Source organism: Thermobia domestica, chromosome 10, assembly GCF_964235325.1.
Source record: "Thermobia domestica chromosome 10, izTheDome1.hap1.1, whole genome shotgun sequence".
In the NCBI taxonomy this organism is placed as follows: domain Eukaryota; kingdom Metazoa; phylum Arthropoda; class Insecta; order Zygentoma; family Lepismatidae; genus Thermobia; species Thermobia domestica.
The window spans coordinates 265,665,802-265,692,464 of NC_137463.1; the positions used below are offsets into that span (position 1 = coordinate 265,665,802).

General features: G+C 36.8%; 1 protein-coding gene across 1 annotated transcript in view; it reads right to left on the reverse strand.

Annotated features, from left to right (window-relative positions):
* Positions 1-26,663, reverse strand: part of LOC145663188 (uncharacterized) — a 78,149-nt gene continuing 51,486 nt past the window's right edge. Inside the window, exons 5-9 of the mRNA XM_081729521.1 lie at positions 25,965-26,100; positions 22,132-22,279; positions 11,617-11,832; positions 10,783-10,955; positions 1-639 (exon numbers count right to left, since the gene is read on the reverse strand). Of these exons, the coding sequence (XP_081585647.1) occupies positions 387-639; positions 10,783-10,955; positions 11,617-11,832; positions 22,132-22,279; positions 25,965-26,100 (926 nt within the window). The 3' untranslated portion in view covers positions 1-386. The remainder of the gene's footprint in view (positions 640-10,782; positions 10,956-11,616; positions 11,833-22,131; positions 22,280-25,964; positions 26,101-26,663) is intronic.

The window sequence follows — 26,663 nt, forward strand, 5'->3', positions numbered from 1 at the left end:
TTTATTTTAACCAATCGGAGGTTACTTTCCGAACGGCGCTCGTATATACGCTGTTCTCTGGACGCTCATGCATTTGTACACTTAGTTAAGCATTGCTAACTGTATGTTCCTCACTTAAAAAAGGAAATTACCTTTTGAACTCTGACGGAAAAAGAAATATGTAGTTAACATTCTTGTGGATACAAAATTGGATACAGAAACTGAGATGAGTCTTTTATGGGATCAAGTACAGTGATTATTGCATGTACTATAACCGTAATAGACTATGTGTTTGGATTGGATGGATTTAACTTCAAATAAACGTGTGAAGAAACCATTTCTTTTATTGTACATTTATAGTATTTACATGTCTTAACAGTAGTGATTAGAAAAGGTATTACAACTATTTAATGTTGCTGTAAGTAAATTCTGTACGTAAAAGTGTGAACTGATCCATCACCACCTTCCCATCTCAATCCCGGCAACGGAATTGGGTATAAGCTCAGGGCCTCTGCCTCGCCAGAGCGTATCACCGTTGAATTTAACAGTTGCAAAGGAACGTCTGTTCCATTTTCCCACGTGTCCTCCCATTGGTAGGTTTCCAGTAGGATCTCCTCGCTGTAGAACCTCGTGCCATGGAAAATTCCTTCGTACCTATAACTGGAATGAAATAATACATATATCACACATAGATTCATGACTGAGTTAAGTACCCTCAAATCTCACGGTGACAGAAAATGTGTTGCTCCAGAGAATATTCTGTATCTTATAACTATAAAAAAGAAATTTCATACAAATGCAAGAATACGGCTTATCTATGAAATTGATTCATTGGTTCCTATTTCCGTCTTATGTCACCAACGAGACCTACAATTTCAAGTAGGATCTAAACCATAGTGAGTTCGATACTTTCCCTGCGATAATCTTAGCCCATGACTGTGTACATTAAAGGTACCTATGCCAATCACTAGACCATCAAATGAGGGCTGATAATTGAAGTTGCGCAAAGTATTGTAAACATTTGTATAAACAGACGTTAAATATAAAATTTACAGCACTTATGATGAATTCAGCGTTGGAAAACTAATATACGTTAGTAACAGTGGCGGCTCTGTCATATAGTCTCAAAATCACTTGTCTTCCTAATTACTAACCTAAAGAAAAACAAAAAAGAAGCAATTGTGGACATCTTTTTCTCGTATACGAATGCAGAACGACCAAAAACAGTGTTTAGTTATCTTAATAAAGAGTTTGCAGCTCTAATTGCTGTCCATAAGATTTAGTAATAGCATGAGGTCACAATGCTTCATGTGACTCTTTGTCCACATGCCCTGGATTCTCTTTCTAGCATTTCCCCTCTACGTAACTGTCCCTTTAAACACCTGGCCATTCACTCTCACTTGTGATTGAACTTCTCCGTTCTGTATATTCTTGTAATGGGATAAAAGAAACTAAGGCGGAACTATTTTAAGCGCCCTGCACAAGGGAGAAACTTGTTTCTGTGCTTCGCGCGCTAAGATAAGACTGACTAGGAATCTGCTCTTCGTTTGAAGATGAGAACCCACAGTGTAAGCGAGATGTGTTCAGAAGCAAGTAATGAATCTTCGAAGGATTATTTCTACTTTGTGACGTCCATGTACAAATTATGAATGAAAAAGTAATACACCGCGAGCATAAAGTCCTGCCCTGATTATAAAAAATTATTACGTAATAACCGCTGGACAGAATAATGTAAATTCTGGTCCGTTACATAGGTTAGTATTACAAGTTTTTTTTTCAGGACCAATAGATGGCATTAGTGCTACCCAAGAGTGACGCAGTACGTTACTTGGCGCGCGCGGGTTAGTTGGCGAAATGGCATCGAAGCAGGAGAAAGCGCAATGCGTACTGTGGTATCACGCTCTCCCCGCCACAGACATTACTCCATTACAAATTCTAACAGTAGCATTTAGACAGATTATCAGAGATTTACACGAAAAAGGAAGAACCATTACATATCCTGTACTGAAAGAAGTGGACTGAATGGAGCTCAGAATATATGATCTACCTGCAAATGGTTGGGAATTAATTGATTTGATTGATGAAGCATTTGAAAGAAAAGGAATATACTGGAACATTGATAACGTATACAAACAAATGGTAAACGCCCACGGTAAATTATACTTTGATTTTAGTAAAACGGGAAAGGAAGCAATGGTACACTCTAAATATGCATAAAACGTCCAAAACCTTAAGATTTTTGCAAAATAATGCCCATAGATCAAAAATTGCAACGATGGAACTAAGAAGATATGCAGAAATAAATAATATAGACATACTAGTAATTCAAGAACCTTACTTAATAAAGAACAAATTGGCAGCTTTCCCAGCGACTGCAAGAATTATTTATGGAGGAGATGAGTCAAAGGCTGTCATTGCTATCATGAATAGAGAACTCGAAATCCTAAAAATATCACAACACTGTGACGATTGGAACGTTTGTATAGAAATTTCATATGGACATGTTAGCTTCTGGCTCAAAATTCTTATTTTCAATATAGCATAGAAACTCAAGTATTTTTACAAAAACTACAAGACTTAATCTGGAAACATCCTACCAAAAGTTTATTTTATCGGCCTAAATCCACTGCCTGGGGTTCACCTACCACAGATATAAGAGGTGAGGCCATTGAAGATTTTATACAACAAAATGGATTATTACTAGTAAACAGGGGCAATAAACCAACATTCGTGGGCCCCAGAGGGGAATCATTCATAGATGTTACGTTATGTACTCTGGGCTTAGAAAATAAGATAAGTAATTGGACAGTCCACGACAGAATAACTATAAGTGACCATGAAGTAATATCTTTTGATTTGAAAATAGGCGAAATAGAAGCCCATAATGAGACAACAAACATTCAGAAAACAGACTGGGAATTATTCGAGAAAAAGTTTATCTTACCTCAGATAGAAGATTCAGAAAATGTGAATGGACTTGCGTTACAAATTGAAAAGGCCACTAAGCTAGCTTTACAGGAATCGACACCAAAATGTAATCCAAAACCTGAACACAGCGAATTCTGGACTCCTAAATTAGAGCGCCTAAAGAAAATCCTAAAAGCTAAAAGAAAAAGTTATCAATCAGCTTTAATACCAATAATCAAACAGAGAAGATTAATCATATATAGAACTGCGAAACAAGAATATACTGAAGAATTGCTTGAATCTAAGAAAAGAAGCTGGGAGAATTTCTAAGAAAAAACATAGAATTGGGTCCATGGGGCCTACCATATAAACTAATAATGCAAAAAATAAACCCAACGACATTATCAACTATAAAAAATAAGGACGGTTCTTACACCCAAACTTGGGAAGAAACCATACAGAAACTATCTAGCAATTTTTTTCCAAGGGACTTACAAGATAATGAAAATGAAAATCAACGTAAAATAAGAAGAGAATTTGAGAACATTCAACCCGTAGAAGTCTTACACAATATTCAGGAGATAACAAATACCGAAGTAGAAAAAATTATAAGAAAACTAAAAACAGGAAAAGCCCCAGGCTTGGATGGCATAACAAATGAAATTCATAAAAATAAGAAAAGTATTTGGATTCCCTATTTTACAAGACTGTTTAATTTTTTACTCACAAAACAGGAATTCCCAACCATTTGGAAAGAAGCTAAATTAATAATATTGTTAAAAGGACAAGATAAAGACCCAATCGATGTAAGTTCGTACCGTCCTATTTATCTACTCAGAAGCATCGCGAGAATTTTTGAAAAAGTCATAGCTAGTAGAATTAATAATGTTAGGAACATTGAAAATGATAAAGTACAATTCGGCTTTAGGCCCGGCAAATCGACAGAAGATGCTCTCAACATCTTTGTAGAACAAATTAGAAGAAGCTGTTCAGTACATAAATACGCGTTGGCATTATTTGTGGATATCGAAGGCGCGTTCGACAATCTTTGGATTCCTTCATTAAGTCAAAATCTCATCAAAATAAATGTACCGGAGTACTTATTAAACATTATTAAGAATTACTTTACAGATAGAAAAATATTAATTAAAGGTGAAAAAGGGAATATTGTAGTTAAGACAGAGAAAGGATGCCCCCAAGGATCGATCTTGGGACCGTTGTTGTGGGACATAGAATTGCAGCCCTGTCTGGAAATTCTAAATAGTAAAGAAGAAATAGACCGAGTAGTGGCTTTTGCTGACGACATTGCAATTATCATCTCAGCTAATTCACGAAGAGAATTAGAAATTAAAGCAGAATTAGTCATTAATATCTTACAAAATTGGAGTAACAAAAGTAAGCTAAGGCTATCTGCGAAGAAAAAGTATATGTTGTTCGGTACACAACTGCGTAGGAATCCAACAATCAAATTAGGAACTAATACGATAGAAAAGGGAAGCAGAATTCAAATAGTTGGGTATACACATTGACGAAAAACTAAATTTTGGGCTACATATAAGATATATAGTAGACAGGGGTCATAAAGTTGCAAACAAGTTAATATCAATAGCAAATACCACGTACAAACTACCAAGGAAAATAATTAAATTATATCAAGAAACTTTATTAAGTGCAACAATGGCATATGCTTCAAGCGTGTGGGCCCACAGATTGTTGGAAAATAATACCTTAAAACAAAATGTCGATAGACCTCAAAGGAATTTATTAATAAGATTAAGTGGAGCATTCAGTACGACACCGCTTATTACGTTAAATGTCTTGTTAGGAGTCAAACCAATAAGTTTAATTATCAGGAAAAGAGCTGCAATTTATTAGTTTAAAAAATCAAACATGGGAAAAGTACAAGAATTACTAAGTAATCAAAGTGAAACCAGTGTCTCACGTAGATTGTATAATATAATACCAAAAATTGATATTCGTCTCAAATTGAATTGAATTGAATTGAATTTCTCTTTATTTCAGCGGGCGAGGTTCAGCCGGAGGCTGCTCTGCCACCTAACCCTTGTCATCATTACAAAGAAAAGAAAGAAAAAAAATAAAGACACAAATAAGATACAAGATACAAATAACAACATAACATGATACATTCAATAATACTAATGATAAATAAAACACTCAGTAAATGTAAATGAAAAAAAAACTATACTCATACTGCTAGTCCAATTTCATACCAATTTCAGTCCAATTTCAAACTGTAGTAAACCTGTCATGTGTGCCAATGCTTTGTCTCTGATCACTAAATAATAATGTTTGGAGTGATGATTTAAATAAATTATACGGTTTGTCAGTGATTGACTTTGGTAGGGAGTTCCAGATTCTTACTGCCGAGATTGAAAATGCCTTCTCTGTTATTTTTAAAGAATGCCGGGGCATATTCAGCTTATTACTTCCTCGGGTATTGTAACGGTGAATTTCTGATCTGCATGTTAATTTATGATGCAAGTAAGGTGGTGCTTTATGTGAATTTATTTTGTATAGTAAACAACAGTATCAGAGATATCGTCTTCGGGACATGGTTAGGATATTGTTTTCATTAAGTACCGGCAGAATATGCTGAGACTTCCTGTAATTGAGAGAGAAGCGTATAGAGTAATTCTGTATTTTCTGAATTGCTCTAGTATTTTGAGTGGAGAGAGAGCTACCATATATTGAATCGCAGTAATCGAACAGAGGCAAAATCAGAGTGTTAACAAGATATAGTCTTGTTTCTTGCGATAAATAGCCTTTCAATTTATAAAGTTGTCGTAAGATGCGCTTAGCTTTAATACACTGTTCAGAAATGTGTTTATTCCAGCTAAGCCCTTGGTCTATTATTAAGCCTAGATCTTTTGCAAAGGTAGAAAATGGAATACTGGAATTCACTACAGTTACTTTTAGGTCATCAGGGTTGATTTTGCTCAACTGATGTGATGTTCCCAATACAGTGAAAACACATTTTAATGGATTAAGTAAAAGACCATTCTTAAGGCACCAGTTGCTAACAGCTGAAAGACCCGTATTAAATAGCTCTATTGTGTCCATAATATTTTCAGGCGTACTACTGATGAAGATCTGGGTATCATCCGCATAGAAGTGAACTGATGAATGTTTTATGACTGTAGAAAGATCTGCTGAAAAGAGTGAAAATAATAGGGGACCTAATATTGAACCTTGCGGAACTCCTGCCTTTATCAGGGATGGGGTAGATACCTGAGTCTTTTCTCCTCTTAGTATTACTTGTTGCTGTCTACAAGAGAGATAGCTGTGGAACCATTTAATAACTGATTCCGAGAAGTTGTAATATTTCATTTTGGCCAGTAGGAGTTCATGATTTACTAGATCAAAAGCCTTCGAAAGATCCAACAAGACCAAAACTGTTACCATTGAATTTTCTATTGAATTCAAAATTGAATCTGTAATTTCTAAAAGGGCTGGGGTTGTGCTATGTTCTTTACGGAAGCCGGATTGAGTAACAGGCAATATTTCATTTTTATTGATAAAAGTTGTTAATTGCTGAAATGCTACCTTTTCTAGTACTTTGGAGATAATTGGAAGTATACTGATGGGACGAAGCTCATCAAGCGACTGTACAACTGTCTTCTTGGGCAGTGGAACCATCTTCGCTCGCTTCCACAGTTCTGGAAAACAACCTTGAGTTAATGAGTAATTTACTATGTGAGTAAGTGGAGTTAAAATAAACGGAACAGATTCAAATGGCAGCACTTTGACCCCAATCCAGGACTAATACATTATCTCTCGGACACGGGCCATATGAACAATAATTGTACAGAATGGGTTTGAAAGAACATCCCAGATGCCAATGTCAAGAACTAGGCACGCCGGAACACCATATTCTATGGTGTCCCCTCTTGGAAGATCAATTACAGGGAAGAGATGTCATCAGAACAAAAGAAACAGGGGAAGTCTTAGCTAAGGAAGAGGACTACAAAATATTAAGTAGAATAGCTAAGGAATATTCTGATCTAAGAAAACAATTATATAAAAGGCACCAAGAATAAGAGAAAGACTTTTTGGAAATGTGATACAGGAGTAAACAAAATGTAAAAGAAAACAATAATAAGGAATGAAAATGAATGTGTTAGAGTGCAAAAGAGTACCTTCCAGAACCGGAGTTTTTGCTCCAGGAATGGTGGATTTCCGCGTGACCCGGAAAAATAGTTTGAATGTGCGCTCGACGCATCCCCGGCATCCAGCCGGATTGGAACTCCGGATGTGTTGAGCGGGTGTGCACGAAAATAGGTGGTGGGAAATAGCGTAAACTTCAAAACAAAGCAAAAATAGCATATACATAACATACACTAAAGATCATATGCACAACAAAAGCCAATTACTCGGTAAATGTTATACAGTGTCCACCTCGAACCTTGTTCGTGTAGGTGTCAACACCGGTCCCAGCGCTCACGCACCGGATCAGAACCATAGAAGTAAATTGTGGAAAACTGAAATGATTAACTCCGCTTAGGATCAATAAGGAAATCAAAATCGCAGAAAAGTGAATGGGTGTTGTAGTGTGCAGTGTGGTGATAGTGGTATGTTCTTTTTGTTACGGAAAAGTTGTGTTTTCACACACAGGAGTGTGTAGTGCCTATTTAAGCGTGTAATATTTAAATGTAAGTGTGCAATAATGATGCTGAGTTCAGTGGTGCAAATATTATCATCCTCTATTAGAAGAATGTAGTATAAATTTATTTTTAAAAAATCACACAGGAGGAAACCTAAATTTTAAAAAATGTCAAAAAATAAAAAGAACAAAATAAAATAGGTGGAAAGCCTATCATACAGGCGGAATAACACAGGTGAAACATAAATCTAATGAAGATGATGATAATACAAAAATAGGTGGAAAGGATATATAGGTGGAAATCTTATCATACAGGTGAAACCTAGACCTATGAAGATGATGATAAACATACGAGAAAGGCTAAGTATGATAAAAGGAACGAGGATGAAAGAATTGAAGACTAGAGTAAGCTAAACTTGAGTCGAGAATAGAATAGAATAGGAAAATTAGAAGATGAACAAATATTAGGTAGTTAGGAGTTTATATAAAAAATATCTTTTTCTTCTTCTCTTTTTTCTTTTTTTCTTTGTTGATTTTGTGTAAATTTATCTTTTGTTGTTTCTTAGTGTTGTGGTTTCTTCCATTTTTCCTATCCCTCGTCCCTGTCCACCCTTGTCCAAATAGAAAAACAAATGAATGACGAAAAAATAATAAAACAAAGAAGATTGCAATGATGATACCCCTGTTTCGGTTAAACTTTCAGGTGCCGAAACTGAAAGGCGCGATCTGAGCAAAAATTTTTTTAAAAATTACTCCATTGGACTTTTTTTATGGGGCCATATGAAGGACAGAGTCTATGCCACACCCAGGCACGTAGCCAGGATTTCGTGAAGGGGGGAGGCTGACATGAAATACTGTGGTCATCACAAAAGGGGCTCGATCACTCTCAACTATTTTACTGGAACATATATTGGTTCGTTTAGCCAGGATTTCGTAACGGGGGGGGGGGGGCATGAAATTCTGAAGGCCCGGGAGCTCGATCAATCTAAACTACTTTACTATCAACATATATTCGTTTGTTACGACAATAAAATGAGGATATGTTGGCAAGTATTTTAAAACAAACTATGAAGAAATTTCGAGCAAAATATTAAAAAAAAAAAAAAAGTATTGAAAAAGATTTTGCAATATTTACGTTCTTCTCCTGTTTATTCAAATATAACAATTTTCCTTTCGTTATGACCTCAATTATTATAAAAAGTACGTACTGAATACTGTCTTGTAAACTATCTTCTAATATAAATAAAATAAAGAGTTTGTTTGTGTGTTTGTCTGTCTGTCTGCCTGTGTGCGGCCTTTGGACCAGACGAGTAGACCGAGAGTTACCAGATTTTGGTCAGGGGTGCCTTGGCCCAGGCCCCAGATCAAGACGAAGCGATTTTTCAAATTTAGAAACAGTGGGGTCTCAGGGGGGCGTTTACCGGAATCGGCTTGGGAACCAGACAAATTGACCGAGAGTTACCAACTTTTAGTCACGAATACCTTGGTCCAGGCTCCAGACCAGTTAAACGTTTTTGTCGAAATTCGAACCAGGGGGTCTCAGAGGGGTGTTTACCGGGACATGTAAAAGTAGTAGAAAATGACCGATATTTATTTATTTATTTATTTAACAATCACCAGATACACCTCAGAGGCCATTTTACATTGAATATCCAACAACATTAACAATGGAAAGGATTTGGGAAGGTATCGACCAGGGCCTGTTTAGTAGGTACCATCCTGGCATTTGCCTGGTAGGACTGAGGAAAACCCTGGAAAACCTCAGTCAGGATGGTAGGCAGCGGGATTCGTAGCCACGACCTCCCGAATGCGAAGCCAACGCCTACCACTTGAGCTATTAGTGTCGAATTCATATTTTCGCGGTCGCTGAAATCAATGGTGAAACTTCAGTCGCATTAACTTCCAAATATACGTTATTCGGCTCCGGGCCGGGGGTCACTGGAGGGGGGTGAGATACCAAGACATATAAAAGTAATCCAAAATGACCGATATTAGTGTCAAATCCATAGTTTTCGCGGTCGCTGAAATCAATGATGACACTTCCATTAGCGATGACTTGCAAGTACGCAGGCCGGGAGTCAGCGGGGGGTGGATACCGAGACATGTAAAAAATAGCCCAAAATGACCGATATTAGTATCAAATACATAGCTTTCGCGGTCGCTGAAATCAATGGTGATACTCCCACAGGCGTTGACTTCCAAATACAGCCCCTGTGCGAAGCATGTGTATATTCAACTAGTTTTAAAATATATGCGTTCCTTTCTCTGTTGAATCAAATGCTAACAGAACTTTCTTTCAACATATTTTTTTTATTATTATTATTCCGTCAACTACTGTCGGTTCCAAAGGACAGGTTAAAGGAGCAACAGAAAATTGTCCTTGAAATAACATGTTTGATACTGCAAGGATGCGATGACAAAAAGTTATGATTAAAAATGTCCACGCTGTTACACAACGGCACTTATGCTTTCGAAAGCTTGAAATCTCCCTGACTAGTAGCAGGAGTTCTGAGAATTCCATAACTTTTCTTGAAATTTCAAATTTCCTGACTTCCAGAATACCTCGCTTACCTCGCCATCATATTGGAAGTAATACAAATCTCCTCATAAGAAAGAGTAAGCAAAAGCTTCCTGTAGTTTTCTTTTTAATTTTTAACGTTGATTCTTCTTTTTGCCATTTCATTTTGTTTTATCCTTCCTTAATTTTTTCATTTCTGGTCTCAAAGGGGGGGGGTCCGGACCCCCCGGACCCCCCTTGGTTACGTGCCTGGCCACACCTGTTGCTGACGTCGAGGAACTGAAGGCTAGGATACAAGCAGTTGTGGGTACCGTGACAGAAGACATGTTACAAAACACTTGCCGGGAACTGGAATACCGCTTAGACATTCTCCGAGCTACCAAAGGGGAACACGTTGAAGTGGTCTAACGTAAGTGGTCTTTAAAAAACTTGTAATACTAACCTATGTAACTGTCCAGTATTTACATTATTATGTCAAACGGTTCTTCTGTAATAAATTTTTGTAATCAGGGCAAGACTTTATGCTCATCCTGTATAATTTCCTAATACGCTTTACAGTTTCAGAATTTAATAATATATTATGTATTAACACCTGACTCCATTTTGGAATAACATACACTTTAAGCAGAAAAACATCCTGGATCGAAATCTTATCTTTCGATAGCGTTTAGAACGAATTCATGCACCTAATGGCATCCAGTGTTCAATGTTCATTGAAAATTACAAAAGGCCTACAACATAATCTAGTAATGCTCACATTAGATTGTTTCCAGACTTCGTGAACGTTGGATGGTCAATGAGATTGACAGGGAATCCTCTGCACTTGAATCCTTCCACAGCCTGATCAAAGCAGAAGATAATATCTCCTCCGATGACCACATTGAAACTGTAAGGCACCAATAACTCTTGCGTCTTCACTGAATATGTAATCTGAAATAAAGAAGAAATACCAAGATTTAGCTTTACAGAACAAAACACAAAGATAAACATAAAAAATTGTCGAACTTAAGAGTCTGACATAAGGTCATTTAGGGAGATATCGACACTCAAGAGATTTCGACAATTTTAAGGTCTGGTAAAGCTAGTGATCATACGCGCACGCGAGAGGAAACATTTAGTACGTGAAAGGTTAGTGTCGGTTCTTAGTGATAAGTTGCATATGCAGAGAAGTTAATTTTACCTGTTGCGAAGGAAGCAGAAGTCTCTAAAACAGATACATAAAGCTTTATTTAAGACAAAATATCCATGTTATAAGTTTCAGTAAGTCAAAAATAAGGTATAGCGGTAATATATGTTGATGAAAGGAGGCAAAGGATTGGTATTATGGTAGAGTATATCCTCTGTATGCGTGTGTGTGAGACTGACACACATTGCTTGTTACAGTGACCACTCGTACCAGCTTTTGTTGATCAATGCATTTAGGGAATAAATCGATAGTTATTCTAGGGTAATTTCAACATGTGGTTCCTTTGTTATAAGGAAAGTCATTTAGACAGGACTACCGTCTGGCTCATCTTAGTATATACATCATAAGTTTAGGTTGTAGAACTTGGTCCCCATATTCTTAATTTGTACTGTAATTTTAACTTACCTTATAGCTCCTAAAAGGTTCGCCATCAAAATCAACTTCCGCCTCATAATCATTGGGCAATGTTCGAGAGTAACCAGAACCCTTGCCAAGTGGTGTTGAGAACGTGTCAGTCGGGGTTTGCTCAAAATCACAAGGAACTGCTGACTGAACAGTGACTGGTACGCCAACGTCTATGTCTCTCAAGACCCTCCATTCATTCACCAGGTTTAATGTAGGCTGTGGAATAAAATATTTCATAATGAGGAAGCCAAAATGTGAGATTTCATCTTCAACATACTTGTCTCGCTTTCTGCCAGTGTCTTTATATATACAAGGTGTGTTGAAAAGTAATGAGACTGATTTTGTACTTACTAAAGTTTTTGGGCCTCATGCAGAGTCGTTTTGACGTCTGATTAATGCCTTACTATAGGTTTGACTAACAAATGGTTATCAAAAGTGTATTCAGAGTCTCTGATTAGGACGTAGTAATCGACGGAGTGCATTACATGTGACTAATTAATCTAGAGCAGATGGTACCCTTTTAGCCACGGTTTAGCTTGTAAGACACATTTCGGATTTCGTATGTCATGTATTTCCATTTTTACAGACTACGCATGCGCACATCTCTTTTCCGTAGTTGCCACATTTATTTTTCTCACCTGATGCATTGGGTTATATTAGTTAATCATACCAAATCAACTTTTTAGTTGTACTCAAAGTAGACTCTGAATACCAAAAAGTACACCTTCCTTACTGAAGTGCTACTATGACACTAACTAGTCGGTGACTAACTATTGACGAATTCTCTCTGAATACCACCCTTTATGTTTTTTGAACAATTTTATCCCCTTCAAAGTAGTTCCCTTGGGCAGCTATGCACCTGCGGAGTCGTTGTTCCCACTCTTGGTAGCAACGCTGGGAGTCTTCAACTGGTATGGCTTTAACTGTTTGGTCACAGTCTTTTGAATGTTCTTCAGAGTTTCAAAATGACGTCCTTTTAGGACATACTTCAATGTCGGGAAATGAAAAAAGTCACAAGAACTCAAATCAGGTGAATAGGGGGGTTGAGGAACAACAGTAATGCGTTTTGAGGTCAAAAATTCACTGATGGAAATGGCCGTGTGACACGGGGCATTGTCATGATGAAGCATCCACTTGTCTGCAATGTCTTGTCTCACACGAATCACTTTTTTCCTGAGCCTTTCAAGGACACTTTTATAAAACATTTGATTGACAGTTTGTCCTGGTGGAACAAATTCTTTGTGCACGACACCCTTACTGTCAAAGAAACAAATCATGTCTTGATCTTTGATTTGCTCATTCGACATTTCTTCGGCCGAGGAGATGACGGAGTGTGCCACGCTTCGCTTTGCCGCTTTGTTTTAGGATCGTACTCAAATATCCAGGATTCATCACTTGTGATCATACAATTGAAGAATTCTTGGTCATTGGCAATCCTCACAAGAAGGTCAACGCACACGTTTTTTCGATTGTCCTTCTGTTCAGTTGTGAGGTTTTTCAGTACCATTTAGGCACAAATCTTTCGCATGTTCAAATCGTCTGTCAAAATTTGATGTACGGTGAAAGTGTTTAAATTTAACTGTTCACTCATCATCCTTATTGTTAAACGATGGTCTGATCTCACAAGAGCCCTCACACGTTCAACGTGTTCTCGGCCTTCCAAAAATGATTTGTGCCAGCGGAAAACTTGTGCTCTTGATAAGCAATGTTCCCCATAGGCCTGTTTCAACTTTTCAAAAGTCACAGTCGCAGGTTCACCAAGTTTAACACTAAACTTTATTGCACAAGGTTGCTCTAAATTCCGATGCTCCATTTCTCTAATACATAACAAAAACACAACTTCACTGATGGCGTTGTCAAAGATAATGTGTTAGCTGTACGGAGTTGTAACTTGGACTGAGGAAGTGGAAGGGATAAACAAACTGGTCTGGCAGTGTTGCCAATCTCATTACTTTTCTCACACACCTTGTATATAATAGCAATATACAATATTAGAATTTTAGCAAGTCGGCCGAGGCCTGCTCGTATATTTACGAGGGTCATCCAGAAAGTAAAGAACAATCGCGCATCGCACACAGCATCGACCCCCCACCACTGGGTCGCGTGCACGGCAGTTAGCTCCTTCCTTCACCTAAGTGTAAGCCGAGTCTCGACGCTGTGCAATCATGCTACTTGTTTTGCAGCAATTCAAAATGGCGGCGCCAATCGAAAATTCCGCCAAATGTGAAGTGCAGAGTGTCATTCGTTTTCTGAATGCACAATAAGTTAAACCTATTGCAATTTATAGTCAAATAAAGAATGTTTATGGTGATAGTGCAATGAACGAGTGAGGAAATCATATCAGTAAGGAAATGGTACGTTATATTTAATTAAGGAACGACCAGCGTGCATGATGAAGATCGGAGTTGGAGGCCATCACTTGTTACAGAAGAACTGAAGAAAAAAGAATAAAAAAATTCACGAAGACCGACGCTTCACTTTGAGAACGTTACACGAAAACAGTTCGCAAACGATTAAAAACAAGCAAGCAGTGACAGCCTGGCTCAAATCTTTAACGGCAGATGAATATAACGTTCCCACGTCCAACGTTATAACAAGTGTCTTGACAACTATGGTGATTACATAGAAAAGGTGACTAAGATCCTGTGCTTCTGTATATAAAGTTTTGTGCTGGTATCTTTTGATTATTATACCAAAACGTTCTTTAGTTTCTGGATGACCCTCGTGCAAACGACTCTTAAATAAAATTTATTTTCAAGCTATTTCACATGGAAGAAAGCATTTGGGTGTTCAACAATTAAGGTGTCGTAGATTCTGAACCCAGATTTATGTCCTATATGGAAAAAAGCCTGAAAGCAGGGTTTATTTAATAGCATTTTTAGATCTACAATCGATGACTTTCTAAAATTTTAGGAGTACTTTAAGTCAGTAGCGTAGCCAGGATATGTGTTGGGGGGGGGGGGCGAATGCTGTTATAGGTACATATAGAAATATTACAAACAAAAAATATATAAACATAAAAATATATAAAAAATTACAAACATCAAAGTACGAAAGTACATTGTCGGACTTCTTTCTCTGGCTCCCCTTCCCTACGCCACTGCTTTAAGTACATCACATTAGAAACGGTCCGGCCATAAGGGAATGATTGGTCAGGTCCTACCCCATAGGAAATATAGGCTGTGCATCTTAAATTATTACGCTAGTATTGTGGCTATAGTTTCCCTGTGAACCAAAAACAATATTTCTGTCTTCTTCAAATAAAATTTTTCCCTGTCCTGTCTCACTTATAGGGTTGCCAACCGTCCGATATTTTACCGGACAGTTCGGTTTTTGACCTTGTTCGCTGTCCGGTACGTCCTCAAAACCGGACGTTAAATATCCGGTAATTTTTCCTCTTACTAGTCCTATTGTCTGTTCTATTCAGATTATTTTGGAGTGACGAAAGGAATCGTTTGTTGATGAACATGGTTAAAGAAGAGCTCATAATTCGCTTTGATATCGACCTGTAGGGATGGTACCGAGACCGAGACCGAGACAGACTTTTACATACCGAGACGAGACCGAGACCGAGACGGACTTTTAAATACCGAGACGAGACCGAGACCGAGACAGACCTCTATAAATCGAGACGAGACCGAGACGAGACTTAGGTCAGTCTCGAAAGTCTCGGTCTCGTCTCGAATATTGATATTGATAAATACTAAAATTGCCTTCACTCAAAATTTGTTTCGTTGCTGTGTTTGATAATATGAGAACGGTTGACTAATGTACAGTGGCGTATTTAGGGGGTGGTTATCGGGCTCAAACCCCTCTCGAAATAAATTTGCGATAATTTTTTGCATTGCACGTACAACGCAAATGTTTCTTACTCGTTCCTCAAGCCTCCCCTGAAACAAAATCCACTGCTGGTGCAAATAGAATTCTCCCCTCTCTCTCTCTCTCTCTCTCTGTCTCTCTCTCTCTCTTTCTCTCTCTCTCTCTCTCTCTCTCATATATATATATATATATATGGTCGCGGTGCCACCCAGGTCCGCCCTGCATGGGTTCTCGGGGCCCAACTTTAATTTTAAATGGAAGCAAGGGGTGAGTGGTACCTCGTTCGATAGATCTTCAAAAACTAAAAAGCGTTGTGGCAAAAGATCTTTCATATTGGGCACTGTATTCAAAATGGCCGCCAAGACATGTTGCCTCTATCAGATACAGTAAAACGTGCAGTACCACTTATATGAAAACGGTTGAACATAAATGAACCGAACAAAAACTCAAATAGAAAATGTCATGTGTCACATCGATTGATATTGTCGCAGAGACTCCCAGGGCCACCGTTCATGGCCATGGGGGCCCAGGGCGCAACTTCAAAATTGTAAATGGAAACATGGGGTGAATGACACTTCGTTCGACGAAAAAACTAAAGAGTGCTGTTGCAATAGATTGTTCATATGGGTCACCGTTTTCAAAATGAGCACCAAAACATGGTTCCTCCATCAGGTAAAACGTCCAGTATCACTAATAGGGAAATAGTAGAACAAATACTCGAATAGGAAACCATAGAGGGTATTTATCATTCTATAACTCGGGAATGTTGCAACAGTTGAAAAGATGATTAGAGTGAAAGTGCCATAATGGAAAGAAAGAAATCTAACTCCTAGAAAATTATCGCTCAACCTCACTCCGTAAGTGAGTGAAGCGCGAAGGATGGGGTAAATTGCAAATGAGAGCCTTAGTTTTTGCAAATTGTATCTACGAAACAAAGTTATTTGAAATGTGTTTTTATAAGAGATAAATGTCTCTGTAATGGGATAAAGTATGTAAAATTCTTGTTAAATGGTATCTTCCATTTTGATTGCAGGCAATGGTTTGATGCAAAAATGAATCAACTGAAATGCGAAACAAATTTGTCGAACACTGCAATTTTAGAACAATGTTTACAAACGTTGGTTTTGTTCAACAGTCGTCTGCATGATATTGGTTCGCTTCTTTTCCTTCTATGTCTTCTTGCATATGATAGAATATGAGTTTCACTGAGATGTCTACAGTTACATTCCGAATAACTTTCAACGGTAATTTCAGTTGCGATCCTTAGTAACGAAACGGTACATACTGATGCAGATATGTTCCAAAAATCTTGCACGCAATGTATTAAATTATCAGAGGCGAAGGGGCGGGTAAAATGTTGTTAAACTTGAATTTCACCTTATTTTTATTCACCTTATTTCACTTTATTTTTAATCATTATAGTACCAGTCATTTGTACACACAAGTGTTTCAGACAAACCATATCTATTGCAAATAAAAAGTGAGGTTCTCATTTGAGATTTTACCATTCATTCCCGCTTCACCTACTTACGGACAGAGATCGGAAAGATCATTTTCTATCATTTCCTCTTTTGCATCATGTCAATTATACTTTAATGCTACGAAAAAAAAAGATTATTATATTCGAGCGGTGGAATGATAAATACCCTCTGTGCTTTCCTATACGAGTTTTATTCCGTTAATTTATCTCCAACTATTTTCATATTAGGGGTCTAGTGGTACTGGACGTTTTATCTGATACAGGCACCATGTCTTGGCGGCCATTTTGAAAACGGTGACCGATGTGAAAAATCTTTTGCCACAACACTTTTTACTTTTTAAAGATCTATGGAACGAGGTATTACTCGCCTCATTTTTCCATTTAAAATTTTAAAGTTTGGCCCTAGTACCCCATGAAAGGTGGCCCCGGGAGGCGCCGCGACAACACCGTTCGATGTGCCCCATGGCATTTCCTATTTGTGTTTTTGTTCAGGTTCATTATGTTCAACCGTTTTCGAGATATCTCCATGGAAAGATTAAAATGGACCATCCTATATATATATATATATATATATATATATATATATATATATATATATATATATATATATATATATATATATATATATATATATATATATATATAAAAATGCTGAAATTTTGTACCAAGTTGGGAAATTCTTCTTGATACTCTGCAATATCACTAGATAAACAAGCAATGTTTCTAAAGCAAAATAAAGTTGTATTTTCTCAAATTGCGCTACGTAAGGTATTACATATTTCTAATTTAGTTATTTAACAAAACCACAATAGCCCATACATTATTTATGTAGCTTGGAAATCTCTAATAACTCAATGGCATGGACGGTGCAATACGCAACTGTACCTTAGCGTCAAATACTGTGATCATGGTATAATATATTTCGAATGAATGAAGGAACAAAGTTACAAGAAACGGAAATTTAAATGTTTCTAAAGACTTTACTTCGAAAACGCGCTGACATATCACGTCTCATCATGCAGATGCTTCCAAAAGACTTATAACGACATCAGATATACCAAACACATTGGTAGTGATTGTTGTACTTCTTAAAATAACGCATTAACAGTTTTTGGTGGTTTTAATTACAACAAATTGCAGTTACATTATTTTAAGCAGTGTTGCCCACTTAAATAGATAGCTAAATATTACTCTAAATATGTGCAAATAACGTAGATAAACTGCAAAATATTTTAAAATTACTCGTAATTTGTTTTATGGTGCAAGAATGCTTTCAAGAGACGATGTTTTTCATAGTCTTTGGGCTACTTATAATGTTAATGTTTAAAACTTCGTTCCAGCAATACATGTAAATGCAAATTGTAACTGAAATTAAATGTAACTGATACATTTTCAGTAACACTAGTTGTTCCCCCTAAGCCTGGTGTACACTTTAGATTAAGACCGTGCTTAATTAAAAGTTCTAATTGCACCCTAATTATGTTTTACTTGCTTTAGTTTGACCACCGACCACCTCAATCTCGATCCATACCATATAGCTATATGCAATTATTCAAGAACTTACAGTTAGTAATACACAGTGTTCACTTTTGTTTTGTTTTGTTTTAGTTTAACGTTCTACAGTTATTCTAGGGCGGCTAAAGGAGACGTGCAGCTAATGATTATAGTGGAATCCGTACCACTTCGGTCGTTCAACTTTACCCCTACCGGAAATCGAACTCGGGACCACGCGAACCGAAATCAAGAGTTCTAGCCGCTAGACCAAATGGGGGTCCTCACATTGTGTTGATTTAAATCATTCAGTCAGTGTTGTCAGATCCGATGATTAAACAGTAGCGTGTCTGTACTCCGAAAGTAGCGAATTCGAACTATTTGTAGCCCAAATATATAGAAATGAATACTGATTGTGCTAATGAAATGAGCTGGAAAGTGTGCTGGACGTATTGCAAGAAGAAATTATGATCGACGGACGAAAACAATTCTAGACTGGATACCACGGCACAAAAACAGCCTAGGAAACCTCCACATACAAGAAGGTGTGACGAAATCAAGAGCCACTGAGGAGTAACCTGGAAAAGAATTGCCCAAGTTAGATAGTTGTGGAGAATAATTGGAAAGACCTTCATCCAGCAATGGATTGATAATGGTTGATTATGATGATGGTGATGGTTTTATTATATCTGGACTTCGGAGGTAAACTAAACCAAGTCGTAATTTTACAGAAGCGAAAAACCGGTTCCTCAACTAAGACTAAATATATAACTTTTACTAGGTAAGGTAGGGTAAAAATGGATCCAAAATTTATTGAAAATCATAGAGCGAAAAAAGTATTTTTGACTATTCAATCCATCATATAACAGCAAAACTACGAAGAGTTAAGAATCACTTGTTTTGGCAAGTGAGAAAAAATAGGTACAGATAACTCGAATTACCTATATAGACTCTACTTATATAATATGTATGTCCATGTTTCGCAACTAATTTTCAATCAATATAAAATTTCAACGTAATAAACGCAAGATTAATTTTCTCGAATAAAGATTGCATGCACCGTTAAGAGCTCAAGAATAAGATTAATCTATGTTACGGCACTGGATATGTGCTTACGTAATGCATTACGACCTTATGAACTAGCATAAGAACAGAATGCACTTAAAATGAGACGCGAACTATGCGAAACATCGGACTTTGAATCTAACTTGTTTTGTGATCCAACTCGAGACCTCACATCGCAAAGATGAGTGTAGTAGCTTCCATCACAAGGTTCAGGGCGTTCGTGTTATAAAGTGTCAATTAAACACGGAGATGAGAAACGGTAATAAATCATTTCATCAATTTCAAACAAAATACGTATATTGTAGTAATAATTTACCCTATTTGTTAAGATAATGAACGTTATATTCTGTTTTTAAAATTACAGTGAAAGCAGAATGTATTAAATAATGAGAAATTGTAAAGTTTCAATTTCGGTACGATTAAATATATTCGTGCTGCTATGTGTTGCGTTATCCGTTAGGAGGTATTGAACAATTCTGATTCAAAGGAAGGAAATAAACTACTGTATAGTACTGGAGTTAATTTAATAGAGTTTAATTGTATAGGCAGTTCTGAGGCTATATGAGACAAAGTCTATTGATGAAAGTAAAATATGGGTTACTATTAGGGTTTTATCCCAGGTATGTTGTACCCACTGATGATTGTACCCGGAATACACGCATGGAAAGCATTAGCGCTAGCAAATTAGCTATGAAGCGGTACACCATACCATAATTCTAAGTCAAAATGAAAGGAAAAAATAACCGGAAACGACAGACTGTACGAGAATAATACTTTCACTATTTTAATTTCACACTATTTATTTCGAGACTTTCGAGACTTTCGAGACGAGACCGAGATTTGGTACTCGAGACCGAGACCGAGATCGAGACAAGCATCTGTTGACCGAGACGAGACCGAGACCGAGACCGTTATTTATCAACCGAGACGAGACCGAGACTGTACAAAGTCTCGTCTCGTCTCGTCTCGATACCATCCCTATCGACCTGTCGTGCGCGAAATTTGTTAAAGAGTTGAAGGCAGGAAAATTTCTAAATTTATCAAAACTGCTAAAAGTCAACAAAGTACATTTTCAAGAGCGTAGCTAGCACTTCTTCATCCTCAACTATATCTTACAATTAAATAATGCATTCAGATCCAGTAAAAGTAGGATAGGCATTGAGCTGGATGGTGCTACTCTTATAAGAGCGGTACGTCCTCTTAGTATTGTCTGTTAGTCAATCATAACAGTCAAATTATCTTTATGAAATCTTTTAAGGTGGCTGTAATAAGAGCCGGATAGTACTTCTCTTTTGTAAGGCCTTACGCGGAAATATTGCGGTCGCTAATCCTGCTGCTGCTTGATTTCAAAAACTTGTATTGCTCTTGCACGCGTGTATACGAAAATTCTTTCGAGGTTGTGTGGACTGTAAGAGCTTGTCTCTCTCTGTCCGTGGAGCACTTACAGTGAATGAGACCGAAGATATGTGGGACTATATATATGGTGAATATTTAGGGCAGAGCTATGGATGGGTGCTCCTCTGAAGGAAATTCAAATAGTTCCCATGCACCATGTTCATATTCTCCCCATGCGAAGAACGGGTGTTTTAGCCAATATTCTGTGTGCTGGCTTATATGTTTGTGGTTAAGAAAAGTTTATATGTTTGTCTCCAATCCTTTCGACAATTAGATCTCGAAAATCACAAGTGCTAGAAATGTGCTGTTTTCGCTGGTCGATTTCAAATTTTGTGTAGATTGTCCAGTTCTTATTGAATATTAAAAAAAAAAACATGACTGTTATTTTTTTATTACAATTTTAGGGGTACATTGGAAGTGTTGAAATTTAAAAAAAAATAAATCAGCATATCCTACGATTTATACGTTCCAACACTACACAATTGTATACAGAGGTTGCATATCTCTCAGGCGTTTGTTTCATTATTATTATTATTATTATTATTATTATTATTATTATTATTATTATTATTATTATTATTATTATTTGACCATGAATCAAACGCCTGAGACATATGTAACCCATATATACAACACTATGGTGTTAGAATGTATAACGCGTAGGATATGATGCTTTAGATTTTTTTTTTTTAATTTTAACGCTTCCAGTGTACCCTAAAAATGTAATAAAAAAATAATGGCCATGTTTTTAAATATTCAATTAGAACTGGACAATCTACGCAAAATTTCCAATCGATCAGTGAAAACGTCATCTTTCTAGAGCCTGTAGTTACCGAGATCTCATTGTCGAAAGGATTGACCACAAACATATAAACGTCCACAACATATAGTTTAAAAGAACTCGGAAGATGAAAGCACGATTCACGTGCATTGGTTTTAGAGGCTTATTAAAATACAAAGGCTTTGAACAATAATTTTACATCATAAATTTTATGAAAAAGATCTGGTTAACTAAGTTATTTAAAGCACATACTTAAAACGTTTGTCTCGGTTAAACGTGAAATCACACATAACCGTAAATGAAAGATTTGAAAGGCAAAGTTATAAGTTGGAGCTCAGTCGCTTTTAATTGCTATTGTGGCATTTTAATAGATAGATGGGAGCGTGTACCTACCATAAATTATAGCGTTTCGTCACTGCGTCACACAATGCACTAAGAGTTTTAAACAAAGTTGATGATTCAAATAAGTCTATTTGATAGTTACCTTTTTCTTGAATTGTATAGTCATTGGCTTTTCTTCTGGATTATGGAACCAACGACTGTATGAGTATGCTTGGCTCACAAAGAACTGGATTGGCTCTCCCCATTCATTCCTTTCTCCACTTTCGTCTATCCATACACGTATGCGATGCCTGAAAACAGAAGATTAGCAATATTAAAAGCAAAGTAGCTTTACTGCTTACATGCATAGTTTTCTTCTGATTGTGTTATATTGTATTGTACTTTTGAGTTTTATGTTCCACTGGTTTGTCATTGATTGACTTATTGGATTTGAGTTTTACGTTCTACTGTTTTGTCATTGGTTGACTCATTGGATTTGAGTTTATGTTCCACTAGTTTGTCATTGATTGACTGATTGGATTTGAGTTTTACCCTCCACTGCTTTGTCATTGGTTGACTGATTGGATTTGGGTTTATTTTCCACTAGTTTGTCATTGATTGACTGATTGAATTTGAGTTCACTTTCCACTAGTTTGTCATTGATTGACTGATTGAATTTGAGTTTATTTTCCATTAGTTTGTCATTGATTGACTGATTGGATTTGAGTTTCACGTTCTACTGCTTTGTCATTGACTGATTGGATTTGAGTTTATGTTCCACTAGTTTGTCATTGATTGACTGATTGGATTTGAGTTTTATGTTCCACTAGTTTGTCATTGATTGACTGATTGGATTTGAGTTTTACGTTCTACTGCTTTGCCATTGATTGATTGATTAGACTTGAGTTAGCGTTCTTTCAGGACAAAGGCTATGAGACATGAACGTACATCTTAACCTGGGAGACGAACCACATGATGTCCGATCTGGAATCGAGCCCAGGGCTTCTACACCAAAGGCGCCTACGCTAACCATATGGCCCCTGCGAGGCTCTAGTGGGGAGAAGTACGTATTTTTAGACCTAGGGTCGCTCGAAAGTGTGCAAAAGATAAAATTTCAACATATGCTATTTCAAAGGTGAGGAGCCATAGAGTGGTCGTCCATATGGGTGCAAAGAAAGCGACACATTCGCCATCCAAAAATGAATATTTTAGCGGTAAACAATGGTTGCGGAACGGATTCTCTACAGGACATAATTCCGAATCATACCCCCAACAGAGTTCTTAAATATGCTCTGACTTAAAGATGAGTACAAAGTATGAAAAAGTGCAAGACTTGACAGCAGTGAACCGAAGTCCGTTGGCAGGGAAGTCGAAAACTCCAGGGTTCCTCGTATTCGAAAGATCGCGCGCTGCGATGTATCTTTTCATGCTTATAGGTGGAAAATCATGAACTATACTGTGGAAAATACATCGCAGCATGCGTTATTGCGAACACAGGGAACCATGGAGCTGGCGGTTCGTAAAACTTCGACTTCCCGTCAACGGATTCCGTGTTATAAACGATGTCGAAAACAATTGCTTCTTTAACACCATTTTATAACTATTACGTGATACAGTATAACTCTTTGGCTTAAGGAATCCATAGGTTCATCATCACAGAAACAGAACTATTACTAAATGTCTTGTGCTAACCCAATCCAGTTGGGACCGGTACTCTCTGTTTCCTGAAGGTGTTTTCTATATTCCATTTCCTTACTTTACCCAGAGATCTATTACCCCCAATGAGACTCTATGCCACGGATGTCAATCTTGCAATCGGGACTCGCCTGCTATCAAAGTCACTGTCCCGAATAGAGATCGTGTTCACGCTATCTTAGTCCCGCAATTGCTTGAGTTCGGGCTTGCTATACTCGAACCTAGTAAGCAAGCACATCTACGGTGAGTCTAAGTTTGCCCTTAATTTCTGTTAATAGACTTTATCTTAGAGAGAAATTCTTTCTGTGCATGGCTTTACCAAATGTAAATTTTAAGTCATGCTTTGAGTCGAGATAACTTTCATGTATAAAGCTGTATACGCTTAGACCAGATATAAGAATCAAGGCTGCATAAGAACGGGAGCGTATTTTAGGCTTAGGGATTCTCTCTGAGTATGACTTTTCCACGTGGGAATTTTAAATCGTGCTTGATTAGTGTGTCGATTTAAAGGAATTTCGAGGGCAGCTTTATATTGTGTATTATTGACAAGTCTGAAGCAAGCTTGCAATTGTCGAACTACCATGTTTGCCATACCGTTGGTTAGTTTGCAGCCGTGTAAATGCAAACTTGTGCAAGACTACAGACTTAGTCTTGAGAAATTGAGTAAGGCTATTAAAAGTTTGGAATGATGTTAGGGATGAGTTTTACGCTCATTATTCTCAATGGGATTCACAGTCTCTCCTCCTGGTGTTTGCTTGGACTCTGGCTCTGGCTTTCCATCTAGTTAGAACTCGAAATTCGACTGATGAAGTCTAGATCAGTCCCGAACTCGAGTTCAGAGCCTAGATAGCTTTGTTTTATTGCGCCCAATCCAAAACTTGTATCATTATGAAGGCAATTGGATTTCTGCTCCACGTTTCTCGATCTTCAACGTGCACCATAGTTCACTAATCTCTAGTATCTATTCAGGGGATAATTTTCCCAGCTCGCTAGGAATAGTAGTCTCCCTTACTGAATTTACACTTATAATAAAAATGTAAACAAGACTCTTGTTTTCGACGTGATATCGGCAGTTCGCATGACATGAAAACACAGGATTATCTCTGACTTTTTAAATAATCACTTCGTTTGTAAACACAACACGCTTTCATAAATATGATACTTTCATACACATTATGATTTTCTAATTACACTAGCCATTGCTCATTTCAAGATATGTTTCTTACACTTGAAGTGATATGCGACAACTCGTGAGCTACCTAGACGCCAAACTTCTTCATAACAATTCTTATGATATCCATTGGCATGTATCTATTGGAGTAACTCGTTTTCTAACTTGCTCCATTCAGTCATTCCTTTCTGCTTCACATGCTACTAGTCAACTTTCGCATCCATGCAGTACTTCAGGCAATATTGGGCTCTTATACATTTTTAGTTTTAACTTTCTCAATATTAATCGCGACGATTCGTTTTCCACAATGAAATATTGTGTTTGTTTAATTGATTAAGATGTTTAATAAAGACGTCTGTAGCGAGTTTATTTGTGTTCGTCCCGAAAAGGCCAATGACCGATATATTTTGTTGAAAGAACTTTCATAACGAAAACAATGAACAAAACAAGAATTCTAAAAGCTTTAGTAGAACATAAGCTCAATGAAACAACATAATAAAACAAAAGTTTATAAGAATCGAAACAGACGTCGATAAAAATATTTAAACTATAAATATCAAAATAGAAATCACCCAACAAGAAAAATAACAAAAAGAATACTACTGCTAATAATATTTTTAAAAAAGCAGGTAAAGCTAAAAAGAAAAGAAAACAGAAAGGGTTATTATTTCAATCTCATAAATAAATGCGTAAATACAGTCATTAATAACAGAATTATGGCCCAAAACCTGATTAACATTGTTAGACAATTTTCAAACCTTCTCTGAAGCCTGAACATTCCGAACCTTCTGCAAGAATGTACCGAATACTCAGTGGGATGATGTAGTTCTCACAGTATGAACGATTAATATCACACACTCCATAGGAAAGTGTGAAATGAGAAGATCCGATACTCAAGCATCTCAGAATCACTTCGTCTTAGCGACTACGCGATCACAATATAATCGTTACTGTTAAGCTGTTAAGTGAAGGTGAGCATTGTGAGGGCACTATAAAAGGTTACTAACATCTTAGGTGGTGACAGTAGTACCCTTCAAGAAAACTGAAAATTGTAAAATGGTAAAATAATATTTAAATTTTAATAGTACATAAATATAATCAATATTATAGCAATTATAGCAACTACTTACCTTTTCGCTTGTGGCTCTTTGTGTTTCCCTGTGTAATCTATCGAAATGACGTTTCCGAAAGTTCCATTCGCCTCAATCATTTCCTTAAGTTGCTGAACAACGTCTTCAAATTTCAGAATTAAAACTGGCTCAAATCCTGTGTAAAATGAAATAAATATAATTAATATAATAATTACTACTATTGTAACTATAGAGAAATTTAAAACGTTCTCATAATGTAAGCTACAATTTCATACTGATTTTTATGCCACATTGTAACACATATAATTAAATATTGCGGTCTCAGTTCGTTTAAAATTACTTTAATATCCACCGAAATTTACCGCGATAATTATTTCAATAAATTAAACTAGTTTTATTCTTTTTAAACTTTGTATTTCTTTAATACTTATCATTCGTTTCGCAGAAATTAAAAATACACTTCAATCAACTATGGCTTCTTCACCTATTATAATTTTAACAGCATAAATAAAACAAGTTTAAACAAGTCTGGCCACGAGCTTTGTTATCATAAAGTACCGGACTATTGTCATAGTTGCCCTATACCTAAATATATATAAATGTTATCGTTCCAACATTAATGAATACTAAATCCAATACATTTGAATCACTTATAGCTTCCTCACTTATTATAATTTTAACAGCATAAATAAAACAAGTTTAAACAAGTCTGGCCACGAGCTTTGTTATCATAAAGTA